The 22,033-nt window shown below is 36.9% G+C and overlaps 2 protein-coding genes across 5 annotated transcripts in view; both read left to right on the forward strand.

Annotated features, from left to right (window-relative positions):
- CLHC1 (clathrin heavy chain linker domain containing 1) overlaps positions 1-22,033 on the forward strand; it is a 37,758-nt gene that overhangs the window by 6,402 nt on the left and 9,323 nt on the right. For 2 of the 4 annotated variants that reach the window (XM_036873962.1, XM_036873963.1), the window contains exons 3-9: positions 3,016-3,203; positions 6,486-6,616; positions 8,213-8,414; positions 8,530-8,642; positions 9,033-9,117; positions 10,493-10,599; positions 17,313-17,487. In XM_036873962.1, coding sequence (XP_036729857.1) covers positions 3,016-3,203; positions 6,486-6,616; positions 8,213-8,414; positions 8,530-8,642; positions 9,033-9,117; positions 10,493-10,599; positions 17,313-17,487 — 1,001 coding nt within the window. Of the gene's footprint in view, positions 1-3,015; positions 3,204-4,910; positions 4,951-6,485; positions 6,617-8,212; positions 8,415-8,529; positions 8,643-9,032; positions 9,118-10,492; positions 10,600-17,312; positions 17,488-22,033 lie in introns of those variants that run through there. The other 2 variants (XM_036873966.1, XM_036873964.1) reach the window with 2 other exon arrangements.
- Positions 3,914-4,383, forward strand: LOC118906425 (40S ribosomal protein S15a). Its single transcript, XM_036873967.1, has one exon. The coding sequence runs from the start codon at positions 3,942-3,944 to the stop codon at positions 4,332-4,334; it is 393 nt and encodes a 130-aa protein (XP_036729862.1). The 5' UTR covers positions 3,914-3,941; the 3' UTR covers positions 4,335-4,383.

Genomic DNA, 22,033 nt, shown 5'->3' on the forward strand with positions numbered 1-22,033 from the left:
TGCATATCCATAAAAGTATAAAACGGAAAAAAAAATCTTTTCTTCCTTTTAAGTCATCTGGAAAATCTGTCTTTTGGAACTGGTACACTGGCAGGTTAGCTTCATTTTATAAGTTGTTATGATCAATGAAATTGTTTTGGTGTTTTAGTCATTAAGGAATGTATTAGGTGAATGTTTAAAGGTAGTGAAGGTAGTGTATTGAATAGGTTTTATAAATATCAGGAATCATGCTGAGACTCTACTTGTGTGAAATCAGCAAAGGAAAGTTATAATTGTAACATACTTATCTTTGCATGTCCAAATGCTAACACTTGTCAGAAGTTTTCTTACATGAAGAGCTCTCTGCTTTAAATTAGTATAGTTATAGTGAAGTCATTTTGGAGGAACTTTGGTAAATTTAATTCTTAGAGAAAAGACATGGGATTAAATAAAAGATAATTTCTGTATCTTTAGTCCTTTTCTCCCTACCCCCCAGGATTTCCATTTGGACTGTTTGTACATTGTACAGTTATAAATTGTACATTTGTACATTGTGAAGTATCCTATTCTTCAGGACTGAGAGGGGAATCTGAAGTAGAAATCATTTGGTACTTAGAGAAACTTTTATTCTAGCTTCTCAATAAGATAATCTGCCTTTCCATTTTCATGTTATTCTAACACATTTGATTGTTAATAAACTATTAATGCCTGCCTTCTCTAATCTTCCTTCTCTCTTGGAAGGATCTGGTTGGGCAAAAGATGAAAGTGTCAGCTTGCATCTCTGAGTACTTAGAACCAGAAAACAAATACCAAATTCTGTTTAAAATCAAAGATAGAGGATTTGGCCTAGAGAACCACGCCTAAATCAAAGCAAGGAGGACCTGAGGCTGTGTAACAAGAGTTGAGGGTACGTTGCAGAGAGAGCCAAGGACTTAGTAAGCAAAGAAAACCAAAGCTAGGAAGAGTGAGCTTCAACAGATATGGGTGAATTATGGAGGTAATTGGACTCCGGAAATTGACTGGCCTTTTGCATCCTGGTAGCGTGTTGTACAAATCGTGTATATTCGTGTGTAGGTGCTGAGGTGGAATGGATACCATTCCTCTTCTCCCTCAGATCCCTGTACCTGGTAAGGATGGCTCTGTTTTGGGGGGGGCGGTTAATGGAAACCTTAATACCGGAGTCTGAAACTTGAATCCCTAGAGGCCAAGAAGGTCATATAAAAGAGTTAAGTGGACTGGCTTTAACAGAATAAGGAATCATGGGGACTGTGGTAAAATGAAAAACCAGTCCAATCTAAAGCTCCAGCTGATTACTGCCATTAAGGAATGGGGGTTCCACGTTGGTAGATTTTTCAGTTTTCAAGAGAAGCTGAAAATTTGGGTTTTGGGTGAAATTTCCTAAATTTTAAAATATTTTGTGGACCTAGCAAAACTGTTCTACCTCTGGCATACAAGTTTCCCTCCTTTACTTTAATGCATTTTCTGTGCATTCTTAAAGATTCCTATGGGTGTTCTGAAATCTACTTCTTCTAGCAAACCCATGTGGGAGCTGATCGTGATGTTACTACAAGTCTGTTTTCTATCCATTAACATATCTGAGTTGTCTTGAACTGTTGCAGCACATCATAGAGGCTTGTGGAGTGGAGGATGGCCAGGAACCGTGGGGTATTTAATTTGGAAGACCACAGATGAATGATTTCTATTTTATTGAAAGTTGCTGGGTGGCAGTCCTTTGGGTGGATAGGTAGTATGGTCGGTCATGTCAAAAAGATGACCAGTATCTCCCATTCAGATATCCTTTCCTGGTGCTTGGCATCGATCAGTTATCTCCTTATACCATTTTTTTTTTTTGGCTGCATAGCTTGCAGGATCTCAGTTCCTCTACCAGGAATTGAACCCGGGCCACGGCAGTGAAAGCGTCGAATCCTAACCACTAGACCACCAGGGAACTCCCCTCCTTATACCATTTCTTGATAGACCAGATGTCTTCCTGGATAATTTTTTCTAGGTATTTTCTAGCTAACAGTGCGGTATACCAGAGACTAGAGATGTAGTAAGGGTAGAAAGCGTAATTGTATCTTTCAGAGAAAACTGTGGATTGATCACGTCTATTCTTTATATGCCTTGACACCTTCTGAAATCCTTGTGAGCAGAATTTGGCAACCATAAATTATTTTTAACTTTTTGTTTTTCAACTTCTTTAAAGTGCTCCTTAGTTATTGTTTTTTTGTATGGGTAATGCCTACACAAGATTAACCAGGAAAAAAAAAAAAAAGAAAAGTAAAAGAACCAATAAGAAGAGTATACAGTGGAAAGTCTGGTCCTTCTCATCTTAGACCCTACTTCCCTTTCCTTCTCTGTAGGTTTCTATTTTATTCTATTATCGATCCAGAGATATTATGTAGGTTTCCTTCTCTGTATGTTTCTGTTTTCCTTTCCTTCTCTGTAGGTTTCTATTCTCTTCCATTATCATTCCAGAGACATTATGTACTTAAACACCATTGTAAACTATGAATGTAAGGTATGAAGGGTTTTCTCCAGTTGCACTTGACATCTTGGGATTAGAAATGCAGTTTGGTAATTGAGAGTATTGATCAGCTAGTAGGAGCAGATGGGTTAGAAAAACAGGGAAGTGAAGGGAGTCCAGGATTTTAAGGTCTGAATGAAGTCAGAGACTAGACTTGGAGGTAATGAGGGACGATATGTAATAGTATTTAAGAGATCCAGAATTGGGATAATTAGATCTGGTATTGGTTTTATCTGACCTCATATAATGTATGTGTTAATTCCTAGTAGAGCAAAAAACATGTGTTTTTTTTTTTTTTCCTCATATTTAAGCTCACAGAATTGTAATGATTCACAAAGAGCATATATTCAGTAACAATTAACTGTCTTTAATAGTCAGTGGTATTTGCATATGAATGCAAGCTCAAATTTGTAAAATTTTAGATTTCTAATTGCCCATCATGTTTCATTAAAAAAAAATCTATATATTTGCAAGTCTTTTGATCCATTTCTAGAAAAATCATATTTTAGGTAATAGAGTATGTCACTGCATACAAATCCATTCTTACTTCAATCAAAAAAGAATACGATGCCTTTATTGAGACAATAAAGAAAAGCCGAAGAACTGCATTTTATCTTCATGGAAAACTTAAAGTTTTGGCAGGAGAGCCCACAGCATTGGTATATCATAGGAAAAGAATAACTCAACTTCAAGCAAAGTAAGTATATTAGTAAGTAGCCCAAAAGGTGATAATTGTTACTTGGTTATATTAACTAGCCATTGTAACTATAACCAGTGGTTCTTAGTCTTTTTCAATTTCAATTTTATTTTAAAGCCATGTTTTTATGTTACCCTTCCTATTGAAATTACTATATTTTTACTTGAAAAATAATACTAATTCTGTTTGAGAATTTTATAATATCTCTTAGGATAATTGGAGGCACATTGTAGTATCATAAAATGAAGGATACAGATAATTGCTCCAGGTGATTTCTTGCATGGAAGGTTTAATAGTACAATTTCATGATTACCATCTGAAATAGAGCACTTAATGCTCTGATGCACAAAGGTAAACAACCTAGTGGGAGAGGATAAAATGCTCACTCTTGTTAAGTAGTCTCAGTTTTTCAGTGTTCCATTTGGTAATTGATGGGTAAATTATTCTTATAGATAATTTCAAGTCAACCTGGAAAGTTATGTAAAATTTGACCTCCATTTCTGGTAATGTGGCTTGCTAGATGTTGGGATAGATCTTCCTATTGGGGCAATATGCTACATAAGATGATAAAAAAATTTTTTTCCAAAAGTAACAGGAAGCTGACAGGGTAGTGACAGAAATATTAAGGCAAAATCATAACAGAAGACAAAAGATAGAGAAGCACTAAAGCTTCTTTGACCCTGAAAGCGTTTATTAAAACTAGTGACCGTCTTTCCGCCATCTTTCCGTGCCGCCATAATGGTGCGCATGAATGTCCTGGCTGATGCTCTCAAGAGTATCAACAATGCCGAAAAGAGAGGCAAACGCCAGGTTCTTATTAGGCCGTGCTCCAAAGTCATCGTCAGGTTTCTCACTGTGATGATGAAGCATGGTTACATTGGCGAATTTGAAATCATCGATGATCACAGGGCTGGGAAAATTGTTGTGAACCTCACAGGCAGGCTAAATAAGTGTGGAGTGATCAGCCCCAGGTTTGATGTGCAACTCAAAGATCTAGAAAAATGGCAGAATAACCTGCTCCCGTCCCGTCAGTTTGGTTTCATTGTACTGACAACCTCAGCTGGCATCATGGACCATGAAGAAGCAAGACGAAAACACACAGGAGGGAAAATCCTTGGATTCTTTTTCTAGGGATGTAATACATAACGTGCAAATAAAATGCCTCAGAGGAAAAAAAAAACAAAAAAAAAAAACAAAAAAAAAACTAGTGACCGTAAGCTTTAGTTTTTAGTCTGTGGCACAGGGGTACAAAAGACAGAGCCCAGGATCTATCTGCCCAAGGGGTGTAGTCTACTGGGAAATCCTCCCCATATAAAGCTGGGATGATAAAGGGCTGCACCCTTGAAGAGTGAACAAGAGGTAAACTGCTCCACCTTTGAGGACTGCATGGAAAATTGCCTTCTGCTTAGCAGACTGCTAACAGGTCCAGGGCTTATTTTGGGGGTGATGAAATGTTCTGGAACTAGAAATGGTAGTATTTGCACAACTCTTTGAATATGCTAAAATTCACTGAATTGTATACTTTACAAGGGTGAATTTTAAGGTATACGAACTATATTTCCATAAAGCTATTATAAAAAAAGACATGGAGGACAGAGTGAGAAAGTTATATTATTATGTCTAATCACAACTCAAAGAGAAGAGAATATGGGACAGAGACAATATTTGAAGAGAACATGGCTGAGAATTTTCTAGAACTGGTGAAAGATACCAATTCACAGATTCTGGAAGACCAAAGAATCCCATTGTAAGTAATAAGAAATACTCAACTAGATTTACTGTAGTGAAATTGTCAAAGATAAAGAGATCATAAAAGTAGCTATGGATAGGAGCAATGACTGGATACCTTCTCATCCATGTTGTAGCATGTATTGGAGCTTAATTCCTTTTTATGGCTGAATAATATTCCATTGTATGTATGTACCATATTTCATCTACTTATCAGTTGATGGGTACTTGAGTTTTTTCCACCTTTGGCTATTGTGACTTGTGCCACCATGAACATTCGTGTACAAGTATCTGTTTGAGTCCCTGCTTTCAATTTTTTCGAAAGTCTGTTTACTTTTAACACGTCTTTCTTCCTAAAGCATAACTATTTGGATGAAAGCCAAGGATATTTTATTTCCACAGTCCCTCTTTCATAAATACTGCAAGCTCCTACTCTGAGCCATCTGTAGTTACCAAGAACTCTATATAGTAATCAGACTTGGGTAGCGGTTATCTACTGACAAACTTGTTTTTAATTTGCCAAAAACCCTGTAACATTTATGTAGCTAACTGATTTTAATCTATTATTTCCTCCCTGGACCAAAATATTGGTGATAAACTAGGAAGTAAATTTCAAATAATGCTTAAAAGAAGTTTTTATTTACTTCTTGGTCTTTAAAACCTCCATTTCTGGATGAACTCACTTTTATCTCAAAATGCTATCATTCCTCTAGCTCTAAAATCAAAATTAATAGAGTAGGCTGAATAATGGTCCCCAAAGAAATAGGTCCTAATCCTGGAAATGTTACTTTATTTGGAAAAAGGGTCTTTGCAGATATGATTACATTAAGGATCTTGAGCTAGGGAGATTATCTTGGATTATCCAGGTGGGTCCAAAATACCATCACAAGTGTCCTTATACAGAGAGGTAGAGGGAGCATTGACACAGACACACGGGGAGAAAGCATCATGACCTCAGGGGCAGAGATTGAAGTGATGCAGCCACAGAAGGCCAGCAGCCCTCGGAAGCTGGAGGAGGCAAGGAATGGAGGAGGCAAGGAAGCTCCCCTAGAGCTTCTAGAGGAAGCACAATCCTGAAAACACAAATTTTGGCCCAGTGATACTAATACTGGACTTCTGGCCTCCAGAACTGTGAAAGAACGGATTTCTGCTGTTTTAAGCCACCAAGTTTGTGGTAATTTGTTATAGCAGCCACAGGAAACTAATACGATTACTTAACAAAAGTAATTTTTAAATTGCAAAGGTAATTTTCAACTAAAGGGAATAGACGTAGTATTTTGTGGCCAGATTATTATGTTTAACACTTACAAATTTCCAATAAGGTTACGAATCATAGGCAGTATAAGATTTTACTGATACTTTGCAAGAAAATTGTTCCTCACTTGTGAGGTTAGTTAACTTCCTAGGCATTTTTTTGTAAACTTCCGTCTACGTTCATAACGGTACAAAATGATAATTAGCCAAATTAAAGTAATAATTTAACCTGTTTTACTTTGAATTGTATGATTAAATAATTCATTGAAAGAAACATAAAAAAGCCTTTCTGTTTTTCAGGATGAGGCTTATTGAAAATAATTCCTCAAAGATTCAATTGCAAATAGATGAAATGAAACAACTTAGGGCAGAGTATGACACAAAAGAACAATATTGTATATTCTGCAAAGATCCTTCAAAACCTATTCCAGGTACAGTATTTTGTTTAAAATATTTGAGAGAAATTCCAACTGTTTCCAGTTACACAAATTAATATATATGTGTTACCATGTATATATCTTCCAAGTATACCAGGACTTTAGCCAGACTTTACAAACAGCTTTAGTCTGGCCTCTAGGTACATACAAGGGAATGAGAAAACTTAAACAACCCTAAACGATTAAAAGAGTTCCAGTCTGGCTGGATTATATAAAGTATAGTACAGTGGCTCTTAAAGTGTGGTTCCTTCATCAACATCATCATTACCTGGGAACTTGTTAGAAATGCAAATGTTTTGGTTCCACTGCAGATTTACTCTGTCAGAAATTCCAGGGATGGGAGTCGGGGTCGGGTGGTGGAGCCCAGCAGTCAGTGGTTTAACAGGTTCTCCAGGTTATTCTGATGCATTTTATAAAGTTTGAGAACCCATGGAATATGTGAAAAAACTGTGGTACGTTAAATTCTGGTGAATATTGTTGATTCACATTGATGTCAGCGTTCACTGGTTCCTCATTTTCAGCCAAGCCACATTTTAAGAAATTGGAGTATATCCTGGAATTCCTCCAGAATATTGAGAGATTTGTATGATGAATGGTTAGAGGAATTGCAAATATACATCCTGGAGTAAAGAAAGACTTTGAGAATAGATAACTGTATTCAAAACTTTTCAAAATTCCAACTAGTGTTTATCCAGAGGCAGAATCAATAAGTGGAAATTTTAGGAAGTCAGATTTGGTTTCAGTGGAAGAAGCTATGTCTTGAGATAATGAGCTACCCCACACCAGAGGATTTTAACTGAGGTTGAATGATCATCCTATGATTGGTTGAAGCAGGGACTAGATTCACTTTCAAGTATAAAATTATGACTAGCAGACTACAAATAAGATACATATGAATAAGTACAAAATAGCTGACAAATTGATTAAATGCTGAAGGGATTCAGGGTGTAAGGGAATGATTGAAATTGATTAGGGTTAATCCAGGGGGGTTTCTTGACGAGAATTTTGAGGTGTGCCTTTAAAGGCAGCAATTGGTCTGAATGAGAATGAAAGTCATTTGAAGTGTGTGTGTATGTGGGGGGTAGTTATGAATAATGAATAGAGGGGACAATGAACAAGGGAGAAAAGACTGAAGATTTGGCAAGCATTTATACACTTTGCATTGGAGAGAATAAACAGATTACCCTGGGGTTAGTTGTAGTAGACTAATGGAAGGTTTGGTTAGGGAAAAATCATTGAACAGGAATCCTGAATTATTAGGCAGAAATTCTTGGTGTTACTGAATAAGATTGATATTTAGGGGTTTGCAAGATGTGGTGATGCGGTCATTAAATTTTTTTTTCTTAAAATGTTAAGGTTTGGACAATCAGTCTTCACTAAGTCTTCATTGATGATTTGTTTAAAACTACCAGCCATTTAGAAATGTATGCTAATTCTGTTTATGTTCAATAATCTTCAAGTGCATGCTACAATTTCTTAATTATTTCTTAACGTAGTCAACCATCTGACCTATTGTGCTAAGACTTGCTGTTTGAGCACAAGAGTCCCACACATGGCTTGGCTTGTTTGATTTGTTCCCTTTTCCCTTAGGCATGACTCTCCAAGAATCTGTCAGTTTAGATGCTCTCACTAAATACTTGAAACATCTTGAAGATAAATATGCAGAAATTGAGCAACTTATGTCAAAAAAATATTTACCAGCTCAGAGGAAGGCAGATTTAGATGAGGAAATGATAGTGGTGTTAGAACGGCGAGATTTAGCTGAAAATCTGAACAATGAATTACAGTTTCGGTATGAAAGTTGAATATATATTTTTTACAGTTTGAAGCTTTTATTTGTGTTTATTTTGATATTCCACTATTTGATTTTAGGTTCAGTATATTGTTAATGTTTTTTATCTTTATAGTCATCAAAGACTGCAGATTATTTCACAGGCACTTACTTTGTGGGTAAAATCTGATATGAGCAGATCACTTCAAGACTTCATGGAGCACATTCAGAACAATAAAGATTTACACGGTAAATGATCTATATTTTTAATTAACATGAATAATGGAAAACATTTTATTTTTCCCCAGAAAGCTAAAGAATGGGGATTTTCCTAGGCTGAGTTTAAAGAAAATAAAAATGTACTTACTTCTGTTAGGTCTCTGATACCCTGTGGGCTTCTTCCTTCAACAGCTGACAAATAATTGGTAAAGAGTAGACTTGGTTAGCCAAGGAGAGAATACCTGAAAATGTACCTGAAAATAAGGAAGAAAGGGATGGGGAAGCTACTCAGTTTAGGAAGAGGTTGGTGCTATTAGAAACTATAGCATTAAGTTGTTGGTATTAAACATTTATATGTTTGTTATTTTCTATTGATTGATAACCTTAAATGTCATCCAGTGGTGCTTTCAATATTTACAGGTGAACAAGACATTGTTGAAGAACTACTTGAAGATGACCCAGGCAAGGCAAAAGAAACTGAAATTTTGCTATACTACGTTGAAAGGCAAATATTTTAAAAGCTTTTTGATGGTCCTTGTTAAGATATTATAGCATTTATTTAATATTTATTTAGCATCTTTTTGAGCTGTAGTCTCTAGCTTTTGTATTTTAAAATTCTACTCTGGTAGACAAATTAGAAAATAAGCTAGAATTTTAAAAAATAGATTCTTTGTGGAAAAAATACCAGATTGATAGTCTAGGAGATTTTTCAGAGGATATAGGTGGATTGTAGTGTTAAGTTTTATTTTTATATTTTATATTTTTTATTTATTTTTTTCTGACCTTCTTGTGTCAGATTATCCTAGCCAACTTAGTCCTTTTCTTCTCATTATTTCCATCCTATGACATATTAGGAAGGCATATTTCCTCCTAATACTTATTAAATTATTATATATATTTTATAGTAGAGGCTTAGAGATCTAAGACTTTATTCTTTAAGAGGTTAATTCATAGGCTATGAGGCCAGTATGTAGTGAACATATGTAATATTCCTAGTCTTCTATGTTAAACAGTTTTCAACTGTTGATTTGCTTGTTGATATGGTACAAAAAAGGGGTAAAGATCATTTTGAGGGGCACCAAAGCCTGGATTATTTCCTTACACCCTATGCTTCTCTAAGTCTATCAGCTTCAGATATGAGAGAAAAACCCTGGTTGAGGTTAAAAGTTTTATGTATTTTGCTTAATGTTACTTTGGTGTTTTTCTCCTCTGGGGTTCCACATTCATTTGCAACACTCTTTAAATCCTGTTTGCCATAGTTTTATTAATTGTGAATAAGGACTGAGTTGGAGATGTTTTGCCCTAGGAAGAGGAGTAGAAGCTTAAGTTATCTGAACCATTATCTTTTCTTCTTGTATTAGTCTCACATTTAGTTGGGAGTCTGATTCCTATCAGAGCAACTAAGGCTTCTGAATACCAAGGACACTTCTTGATCTTCAACTTGGCAGCCTTTGTGTGCAATTAATATTTCCCCTAGGCTGAGCCTTTAAGCAGATTGCCCTTCTTTCCCCTGGTTCCCCTTTTCTTCTGGAGATGATATGAGAGAAAAAAAATCTGAGCTCATTATAAATTCAGTTGAAGTTCTTTCAACTGAATAAATTCAGTTGCTCTTTCTATGGCTTGCTCTCAGCACTTTAGGAATAAGGTACAGGATCAGGTTCAAGTCACCTGGCAGGTGAGTCTTATTCTGAGGCTACAAAAAACAATATTAGGGAAGGAAGTGAAAGAATATCTCACAGAGTGAATGAATCTAGTTGTAATTTATTAGAGGTGCTTTTCTGTATTACTATGCTACTATGTTTAGTCTGTATTAGACATTTCTAATCACTTTTCTTTACTTTTTTTGTGTACTAATATATAATGAAATGCACTGGCTGTAGGTTCAATGAATTAATCTCACTTGGGGAATATGAAAAGGCAGTTTATTTTGCAGCAAACAGTCCTAGAAGAATTCTTCAAAACATTGGGACAGTGAGTAAATTTAAGGGTAAGCATTTCTCTCTGAACCTTACATATGTATGCTAATTATACTTTTTTTTTTCCTGATAGAATGGGAAGAGTATTGAACTGGGAAACAAGATCTACCATTTACTCAGTTTCCTTACCTGTAACATTAAGGGGTTTGATTAGGTTTTCCAAATTAAATTATGAAATATTTCAAGTATACAGAAAAGTGTGAGAAACATAAATAACAGCCATGTACTCACTATCAAGATTTAATAAATGTTAATATTTTATCAGATTTGCTCCACTTCCTTTAAAAAACAGCTTTGTTGTGGTGAGTTGACATACATACACTAAATTGTACATAAAATGTACAGTTTGTTAGGTTTTGACATATGTATCCTCCAAAAGTTCCCTCATTCCCCCAGTGATCCCTCCCTCCCACTACTCCCCACCCCTCGCACTGGTCTCCCAGAGCTTGCCTCCAGTCCCCAGGCAACTACTAATCTGCTTTCAGTCACCAAAGATTAGTTTGCATTTTTGAGAATTTTATATAAATGGAATCATATAGTAGGTATCCTTTTTTGACTGATTTCTTGCACTTAGCCTAATTATTTTGAAATTCATCCATGTTATTGCATCTTTCAATAATTCATTCTTTTTTATTGCTGAGTAGTGTTCCATTCTATGAATAAAAATCCTTTACCAGATATATGATGCAAATATTTCCTCCCAGTTTGTGGCTTGTCTTTTCATTCTCTTAACAGTGTCTTTCTAAGAGTAGAAGTCTTTAATTTGTTGAAATCTAATTTATGAGTTTTTTTCGTTTAGGGATTGAGATTTTAGTGTCGTACCTAAGAAATCTGTGCTTAATCTGCAGAGATTTTTCTCCTATTTTTTTTTTTCCCTAAGGATTTTATAGTTTTAGGTTTACATTTAGGTCTATGATCCAGTTTGAGTTAATTTTTTTTTTTTTTTAAAGATGACCCAGTTTTTTTTTTTGTTGTTGTTGTTGTTGTTTTTTTAATTTATGTATTTTTATTTTTGGCTGTGTTAGGTCTTTGTTTCTGTGCAAGGGCTTTCTCTAGTTGTGGCAAGCGGGGGCCACTCTTCATCGCGGTGCGCAGGCCTCTCACTATCGCGGCCTCTCTTGTTGCGGAGCACAGGCTCCAGACGCGCAGGCTCAGTAGTTGTGGCTCACGGGCCCAGTTGCTCCGTGGCATGTGGGATCTTCCCAGACCAGGGCTCGAACCCGTGTCCCCTGCATTGGCAGGCGGATTCTCAACCACTGCACCACCAAGGAAGACCCTGAGTTAATTTTTATATATGGTGTGAGGTATGGGTCAAAGTTTATTTTTTTGCTGATAGCTATTCAGTTATTCGGGGATAATTTATTAAAAAGACTTTCTCCACTGAATTGCCTTTGTACCTTTGTTGAAAATCAGTTGTCCATAGGTCTGTTCTATTTCATTGATCTATTTATTTATCTTGATGCCTATACTACACTGTCTTGATTACTGTAGCTTTATAGTAAGTCTTGAAATCAGATAGTGTTAGTCTTCGAACTCTGTTCTTTATCAGATTTGGTTTGGCTATTTTAGGTCTTTCGTATTTCTGTTTAAATTTTTGAAATCAGCTTGTAAATTTCTACAAAAAGACCTGCTGGGCATTGCACTGACTCTGTAGTTCAACTTAGGGAGAACAGACACTGAACAGTATTGAATTTTCTGATCCAGTGAACCCTTAAATATGGTATATCTCTCCATTTTTTTTTAGGTCTTTTAAAATTTCTTTTAGCAATATTTTGTAGTTTTTAGTGTTCAGGTTGTTTGTGGTTTTTTTTGACATTGATGTTTAATTTTAAATGTTAAAATGTTTAATTTTGGGGGCTTCCCTGGTGGCGCAGCGGTTGAGAATCTGCCTGCCAATGCAGGGGACACCGGTTCGAGCCCTGGTCTGGGAAGATCCCACATGCCGCAGAGCGGCTGGGCCCGTGAGCCACAACTACTGAGCCTGCGCGTCTGGAGCCTGTGCTCCGCAGCAAGAGAGGCCGTGATAGTGAGAGGCCCGCGCATTGCGATGAAGAGTGGCCCCCGCTTGCCACAACTAGAGAAAGCCCTCGCACTGAAACGAAGACCCAATACAGCCAAAAATAAATAATAAATAAATAATAAATAAATTTTAAAAAAAAAGAAGGCTGGTTGATTGACAGATAAGTGATAAAGCTAATAAATAAATAAATAAAAATTCTTAAAAAAAAAAAAAAAAGTTTAATTTTTACTCAGAAGTTTCAGACATCTTACAAATACCCAGGAACTCTTTCTTTGGATATGCTCTGAATTTAGCATAAATTAAAAGTGATTAAAAAAATTTAAAACTTAAAAAAAAATTTTTTTTAAGTGATATTAGTATATTCCTGAGTTTATTTCTCTTCTCCCTTTGACTTGGTCTGCTCAAAGTATGGATTGCAAGTTTCAGTAAAACTCAGTGCTTGCAATTAATGCTTAAATAAATATAATTACCAGTGAAATTGGAAAACAGCCAACTTTTATTCATTTTCTAGGTATGTGGATTTTATTCTGAGAAGTTCACCAATACTAGACTGGTGGTACTTACTGAGTGTTTCTGAGAATCACAAAATATTCTTTTATTTTAAAACTAAGATGCATTTTTAAAAGATGAGAAGCTCAGAAGGAAATGCAGGGGTATACATAAAGGGGAGGTATACTCAATGTAGCTTACAAATATAGAGATTAATTAGTCTTATCTTAGTTCTAAGTGGAAATTCTTGATGTCAAATATATACAGCTTGTTTTAAATAAATTTCTTAAAAATACCTTTAAATTCAGCAATTTGAACAAAAACATTCTTTTTGCTTTTACCTAAACACAGAAAATCTGTTGTCTACACATAGTGTATATAAACATATGTATTAATAGAGATTGCATGACTATGAATTGTGTGCAAATGGGCGTGTCTCATATTTTTGCCCGCACAGTTTTCAGTATTTGATCCTAGTGCACGGTAACACAGAGTGTAATTTTATAGTTTTTATTCAGTGGACTTGAAGTCAAGAAACCATCCCAATTATTTACAATTTAATAACTGAGTGATTATCAGATCGTGTTACACTGCAAAAGTATTCTTATATCATGAATGCTGACACTGGGCATTTTGGGTGTTAAACAGTAACTTTCATAAGTCTGAGGTTTAAATTGGCATATGCATATGGCATATGTGGGGAAAATGCCACAAAATTTAATAGACTTATTATAATTACAGAGTTGTATAACCATTACCAAAATTTAATTTTAGAACATTTTCATTATTCCAAAAAAAGAAACCTTGTACCAATTAACTCCTCATTCTCTATTGCTTCTCTTCCAAACCCTGGGTAACCACTAATCTACTTGCTGTCTGTATAGATTTGCTTATTCTGGACCTTTCATATAAATATGATAATACAATAGTCTTTTGTGACTGGCTTCTTTCACTTAGCTTAATGTTTTTGAGGTTCATTCACGCCATAGCATATATCAGTAGTTCATTCCTTTTTATGGTGAAATAATATTCCATTGTATGGATGTACTGTATTTTGTTTATCCATTCATCAGTTTATGGTCATTTGGGTTGTTTCTACTTTTTGGTTATTATGAATAGTGTAACTGAGCATTTCTGTACAAGTTTTTGTGTGGATATGTTTTTATTTTTCTTGGATAGATACCTAGGAGCAGAATTCTTTCAAAAGGGTTAGGGACTTCCCTGGTGGTCCAATGGCTAAGACTCTGAGCTCCCAGTGCAGGGGGCCTGGGTTCGATCCCTGGTCAGGGAACTAGATCCCACATGCTGCAACTAAGAGTTTGCATGCTGCAACTAAAAATCCTGTGTGCTGCAACTAAAAATCCTGTGTACTGCAACTAAAGATCCTACAGGCCGCAATGAAGATCCCACGTGTGGCAACAAAGATCCTGCCTGCCACAACTAAGACCTGGCACAGCCAAACAAACAAACAAACAATAAATAAAAAAGAATTTCTGGGTTATATGGAAACTCTATGTTAATACTTTGAGGAACTGCTAAACTGTTTGCACTATTTTCCATTTCCACCACCAGTGTATGAGTTCTCATTTCTCCACATCCTTACCAATACTTGTTAATGTCTGTCTTTTTTTTTTTTTTTTTTAATTTTTATTTATTTATTTATGGCTGTGTTGGGTCTTCGTTTCTGTGCGAGGGCTTTCTCTAGTTGCAGCAAGTGGGGACCACTCTTCATCGCGGTGCGCAGGCCTCCCATTATCGCGGCCTCTCTTGTTGCGGAGCACAGGCTCCAGACGCGCAGGCTCAGTAATTGTGGCTCACGGGCCTAGTCGCTCCACGGCATGTGGGATCATCCCAGACCAGGGCTCAAACCCATGTCCCCTGCATTAGCAGGCAGATTCTCAACCACTGTACCACCAGGGAAGCCCCTAATGTCTATCTTTTTGATTAAAGCCTTTCTAATCTGTGTGAAATGGTATCTCATTGTTTGTTTTTTTTCCCTCATTATGGTTTTAATTTGCATATCGCTAATGACTAACAATGTTGAGCATCTTTTCATGTGCCTGTTGGCCATTTTATCTTCTTTGGAGAATTGTCTATTCTTTGCCCATTTGATAATTGTTTTATTTGTGTTTTTATTATTGAGTTGCAAGTGCTCTTTTTAATTCCAGGTAAAGATCCCTTATCAGATAGATGATATGCAAATATTTTCTTCTAGTCTGTGGATTGCATTTTTGCTTTCTTGTTGGTGGTTTTTTTTGTTGTTGTTTATTTGTTTGTTTATTTTTAATTTTTTTTGATGTGGACCATTTTTAAAGTCTTTATTGAATTTGTTACAATATTGCCTCCATTTTATGTTTTGGCCACGAGGCATGTGGGATCTTAGCTCCTTTACCAGGGATCGAACCCCTACCCCCTGCACTGGAAGGCGAAGTCCCAACTGCCGGACTGCCAGGGAAGTCCCTCTTGTTGGTGTTTTTTTGAGGTGCAAAAGTTTTTAATTTTGATGAAGTCCCATTTACCGATCTTCTTTTTTTATGACTGTGCTTTTGGTTTTGTATCTTAAGAAACCTTTGCCTAACTTAAGAGCCTATGTTTTCTTCTAAGAGTTTTATTCATTTAGGTCTATGGTCTACTATGAGTTAATTTTTTGTTTGGTGTGAGATAGGGGTCCAAATTCATTCTTTTGCATGTGGATATCCAGTTTTCCTAGCACCATTTGTTGAAAAGACTTTTCTTTACCCATTAAACTGTTTTGGCCCCCCTTTGTACGAAATCAATTGACCATAAATGTTTGAGGTTTTTTTCTAGACTCTTAATTCTATTCTGTTGCTCTAGATGTCCATCCTGTGCAATCATACTGTCTTGATTACTGTAGTTTTGTAGTAAGTTTTGAAATTGGAAGTGTGATTCCATCTTTCTTTTGATTAGTATTAGCATGGTGTATCTTTTTTCCATACTTTTACTTTAATCTACTTAATTTGTGTCTTTGTATTTAAAGTCAGTGTCTTCTAGGCAACATGTACTTGGATCCTGCTTTTTTATACAGTCTGACAATATTTGTCTTTTAATTGGGATGTTCAGATCATTTACATTTAATGTGATTGTTGACATGGCTGACTTTTGTTTTCTGTTTTTCTCATCTCTGTTACTTTTTTTTCTCTTCTTCTACCTTCTTTTGGATTAGTTGAATTTTTTTATGATTCCATTTTTCTCCTTTGTTGATTTATGAGCCTATAACTCTTTGTTGTCTTATTTTGGTTGTTACTTTAGGCTTTATGGGTTATATCTTTAACTTATCACATTCTACACTCAGGTGATATTGTACTACTTCATGCATTGTATGAAAACAGTATACAGTTTGATCCTTGAACAACACGAATTTGAACTGCACAGGTCCACTTATAGGTGGAGTTTTTTCAATAAATACTTGTTATAGTAATACATGACCCATCATTGGTTTAATCTGTGGTTGTGGAACTGTGGATATGGAGGACCCATGTGGATACAGATATTCATGGATTTTTGACTGAGTGGGGGTTGGCGCCCCTAACCCCTGCATTGTTCAGGGGTCAACTCTACTTCTAAATGCTTATATTCATAGCATTTACCATTTCTGGTCTTCATTCCTTTGTGTAGATTGTTTTTCTATCTTGTGTCATTTTCATTCTGCTTGAAGGACTACCTTTAACCTTTCTTATAGTACAGGTCTGCTGGTGGTATATTCTTTCAGCTTCTTTAAAATTTGTAAATAAAATATTTTTCTTTTTGGCTACACCATGCAGCTTGCGGGATCTTAGTTCCCTGACCAGGAATCGAACCCAGGCCCACGGCAGTGAAAGCGCTGAGTCCTAACCACTGGACTGCCAGGGAATTCCCAGTTTATAGCTTTTTAAAGTTCTTTCTGGAGGCTCTGAAGTAGATTTCCATTCCATGCTGCTCTCCTAGCTTCTAGGTAGCTGTCAGCAATCTTTGGCATTCCTTGGCTTGTAGACCCATCACTCCAACCTCTGCCTAGGTTTTCACATAGCACATGATATTTAGTCATTATCCAAAATATAAAGTTTAATCTGCAAACATTACTTAAAAATTATAAATAAGTAATTTTAGATTAAAATTTTTAGAAAACGCAATGAGATGAAAATAAGAATATGAAGTAAGGAAAAGCAAACTATTACTTAAAAGTATTTGACTCAAAAACTTTTCTTCTCTTTGTAGCTGTTGGAAAAATTAGAGGAAAGCCTTTCCCATTACTCTTATTTTTTGAGGCTATCTTTAGCATAAGTCATGCTTTTAGACATCCTGTTGATGCAGAACTAACCCTGGAAGGAATCACATGTGGATTATCTGAAAAACGTTTAGATTTAGTTATCAATTGGGTCACCCAGGAAAGGTAAGCAAAGTTAAACTTTTAACTTAATTTTGAAATTTACTTAATAAAGTTTTTTGTTCTCAAATTTTAATAGTTTTCTTATCAGTACATTATTTGAGCATTTATTTCAAATCTCTATTGCAACTAATCAGTCACAAAGTATTTACTAAGCATTCATGGATAGAGTAATAGGGCCTAGTCACAATGAGCCCAGTTCAGGCAGTTGACAAGATTATTCATGACCACTTAATGCTGCATGGAAGTTGATAGGTAAGGATAGAAAAGGATTGATCAGTATCATGCTGCTCAGAGGGATAAGGCAGGAACCTGTTTTCAGGCAGGCTGTGGATGCATGTAAAGGAGAAACCCAGGAGAAAACTTGTAAGCAGGAGGGACATGGACCCAAGGTAGCATTGAAAAGAACATACAAACCAGCAAGGACAGGCAGGAGGTGGCTTCTTGGAGTTGAGTCTCGGCACAAATTGGCAGATTTGTACCAGGTTTCCCTTAGATTGGGTTCCCTGGAACCAAAGTCTGAAACAGGTATTTGGGTGTACATGGTTGATAGAAGGAGGGCTTCTCAAGAAAAACCTATAAGGGACTGAGTGAAGCAGAACAGGGAAGGGGAAAGAGCCAAGCAAGGACGTGACCTCAGGCAAGTTCTAACCTTGACCTTATTTATAGCGGGATGGCTCTGAAGCATAAAACACATCACAGAGCTGTTCTCACTTGAGGCAAGGGGCCAGCCTTCCTTGCTTCTCCATCAGTCAGTCAAGGACTGTGGGCTGCCTAGATGGGAATACATAAGTCTGGGCATGGTGGCTCCCACTAGCCCAGGGCAATTCCCTATGGAAGGGAAGGACCTGTGAGCCACTGGCAGCCAACACCCAGAGTAGCTGGGGAAGGGTACGTTGGCCCAGTAAGGAGGATTTGGGCAGGACACCAAAACAGCATCTGCCTTAGTCAACCATTTGCACAATACAGATTTATATGCTTCTCACATTAAGTTCACTCCATCCAGGCATATCTTCTCTAGGATTTTGTGGTCAATTCTTGGGGAAACTTATAAGAGGAGGGTTAGTGGGAGGAACTATAGCCCTTGTTGCTAGGTCCTAGGGCTGTAATTTGTTTTTTTTACAACTTTATTGAGATATAATTTACATACAATAATCTATACATGTTTAAAGTGTACAATTTGATGAGTTTTTTTTAAAACAGCATTATGAAGACACAATTGATACACAGTAGACTGCACATATTTAAGGTGTACAATTTAAGTTTTGACATATACATGTATATATATGTCTCCATGAAATCATCACCACAATCAAGATAATAAACATATCCATGACCCTCAAATGTTTCCTTATGTCCCTTTGTAATGCCTCCTCCTTCCTTCCACCACCTCTCGATAACCACTGATCTACTTCATGTTATTCTAGATTCGTTTTCATTTTCTAGAATTTTATATATATGGAATCACACATTGTATATTCTTTTCTCTCCTTGGTCTGGCTTCTTTCACTTGCATTTATCTTGAGATTCATACATATTAATTAGTGCTCATTATCTTTCTCTATCACCCATTATAGATTCTTCTTACTTACAGTTTTGGTCTTGATGGCTTGTCTGGTAGAATGACTGTGGTTAACCATACCTTTATCAAACCATGTTTTTTTTTTTTTCTTGATTTTGATTTTATGTTGGAGTATAGTTGATTAACAATGTTGTATTAGTTTCAGGTGTACAGCAAAGTGATTCAGTTATACATATACACACGTATCTATTCTTTTTGAAATTCTTTTTTGTTTTTTTTAGCCATGCTGCGTGGCATGCTGGTTCTTAGATCCCTGAACAGGGATCAAACCTGTGCCCCCTGCAGTGGAAGCACAGAGTCTTAACTACTGGACTGCCATGGAAGTCCCCAAATTCTTTTTCCCATTTATAAACCATGGTTATTGATTTACCCACTAACAGTGTTCAATTGTCTTGGGACTACCCAGAGATATACCAGTAGATCATCTGCCACCTGTAACAGACAACTGTATACCATTCAAAAAACAGCTATTGGGTCCTGCTAAAGTTGGAGTATTTATCCATGGAATGTCAGTGAGTGTAACTAGAAATGCCCATCATGAACTGTATTCTGACAGACTCACCAAGTCATAAGGTCAGGTGGGCTCAGGAGAGTCCATGTAAAATCAAGTACAACCAAGATCATGCTCAGTCAGTTCCAGAGCACACAAGTAAGCTTCATGAATAAGTGGCCCAGACTCCGTGTCAACTACCATTGCCTGATGGACACTACTTCCACAGCTCACACCTATGGGCTCATGCAAGGGTGGGGTTACCTAAGACCAACAGACAGGAGAAGAAAAAACAAACCCAAACTTGGTTCATGGAAGGTTCAGATGGTGTCCAGGTGATGCCAACTTGTCACTTCATCTTTCGAAGACGGAGGAACATCCTTTAGGAAGACATGTACTCCTTAAACCAATGATAATTATATAGTGCTGTATTCCCAATAGGTAGAATACTTGGGTCTGGGAAGTAAAGAGTGGCCCTGCTCAACTATTACTCCCAGGAGCCTGCTTGGAGAGTGTGTTAGTCAGGATTCTCCAGAGAAACAGAAAAAATATATATAAATAAAAAATTGGCTTATATGATTATGGAGGCTGAGAAGTCCCAAGATCTGCAATCAGCAATCCAGAGACTCAAGAGAGTCAATGCTGTAACTTCCAGTCCGAAAGCCGGCAGCCTTGAGACCCAAAGGCAGGAAAGACTGATGTCCCAGCTAAGTAGTCAGGCAGGAGGAGTTCCCTCTTACTGGAGGAAGAGTCATCCTTTTTGTACCATTCAGGCCTTTAACCGATTGGATGAGGGCCACCCACATTCAGGAGAGCAGTCTGCTTTTCTCAGCCTGCCAATTAAAATGTTACTCTCTTCAAATACATTCTCACAGACACACCCAAAATAGTATTTGACCAAATATCTGTTGTTGGTCAAATAATATCAAGTGTCAACTTGATATTATTTGACCAACAACATCAAGTTGACACTTAGAATGAACCATCAGCACAGGGAGTTTGTGCTTCCCATGCCTGCAACTTTAGGCTCTGTGAGTCTGGAAGTCCTGATTGACTTTATCATGAGAAGGTAGGACTATTGCTAAATAATGGGGCAAAGGGGAATATTTTTGGCACTCAGGCTCCCTATGCCCTTGAAGAGAGCAAGATACCTGGATTTAGGTGATGTCGTTTACTGCTTGGGAAATTTTATAAGGGAAGGAGTGAGATGGGATAGGGAAAGAGCCAAGCAAGGATGTGAACTCAGGTGAAGTCTAGTATTAGTCAATATTATAAGGAGAGAGCTGTGGAGCATAAGCCATACCGCAAAGTTGTCACCGCTTGATTATGGGACTGGCTTTTTGTATCCCTTACTAGTCAGTCATCAGCTCTAGATTACTAGGGGATTGAAAGATAGGCATAATTTTCTGGGTGACGTGGCTCCAGTCAGCTGAGGGCAATTCTTTGGAGAAGGGGCAGCTATGAGCTGTCAATAATCAGCTGGAGAAGGGGCACTGGCCCAGTAAAGGGGACCTGAGTAGGCACCAAAACTGTGTCTACCAGCTTATGAAGATCAATCTGGAAATAGATAACAGCTCCTTTTGCTGGGTCTATGTGGGCATGGGTTGGGCTGTGAGTACTGGCAGGCAGAGTGACGAAAGGCCTCCCTGTCATCTCTCTAGTAGCCATGGCCTTCTTCTTTTGCAGCCTAAGGGCTATGCTTTCTTGGCTCTAAATGCATAGGGACATAGAATACATATTAGAGAGTAGGTACAGTTCTCATTTTTAAGAAGTGTATCATAAGGGTGTAGATGGACAAATGTAAGCACTCCCTAAATAACAAATCCATGACTTAGAAATGTCCCAAACAAAGATGGCAAGTTTGCATACTACTACCTACTGCTACCCATTTCAAATTCGTCATTTCCCTGCACAACTCTGGATAGTCATAAAACTGTCCTGGATTGATCTCACTATTGTTTCCCAGTGCAAAGTAGCTTTCTCTCACCCTGTCTTGTTATGCCTTCGCTTACTGTTCACATAGTAATTAATTATGCACATAATAATTGATAATTATGTTCACGTAATTCCTGTTTTAGGAAACTTCTCCATATGTGTACCCCTCTTTTCAGTCTTTGCCTCCTTCTTTCTTTCTCTGCCTGGTCACATTTCTACACTCTCCACAAAAAGTACTTGTCAGGGAGCCCTGGAAATGGTGCAGGCATGAGGACAGCATCAGAAAGTGCATGTTCATTACTAACACCTGTTATCTAGTGCAAAGACACTTCAGACAAGATTAATTTCCTTACATATACTTGGCCCATTCTACCTCTTAGTTGTAAGAATTTAAACTCTTATGCATTTCCCTGAGTGCATAAAGTGGGAAAATACCACTACATTTTTCCCGAATTATTCATATTTGTATTTCTATATTTTTCTGGAGATACCATTTAGCATAAATGTCTTTATTCTAAATAGGACAATTTGATTTAACCCACTCA

The sequence above is a fragment of the Balaenoptera musculus genome, chromosome 13, assembly GCF_009873245.2.
Source record: "Balaenoptera musculus isolate JJ_BM4_2016_0621 chromosome 13, mBalMus1.pri.v3, whole genome shotgun sequence".
Lineage (NCBI taxonomy): Eukaryota > Metazoa > Chordata > Mammalia > Artiodactyla > Balaenopteridae > Balaenoptera > Balaenoptera musculus.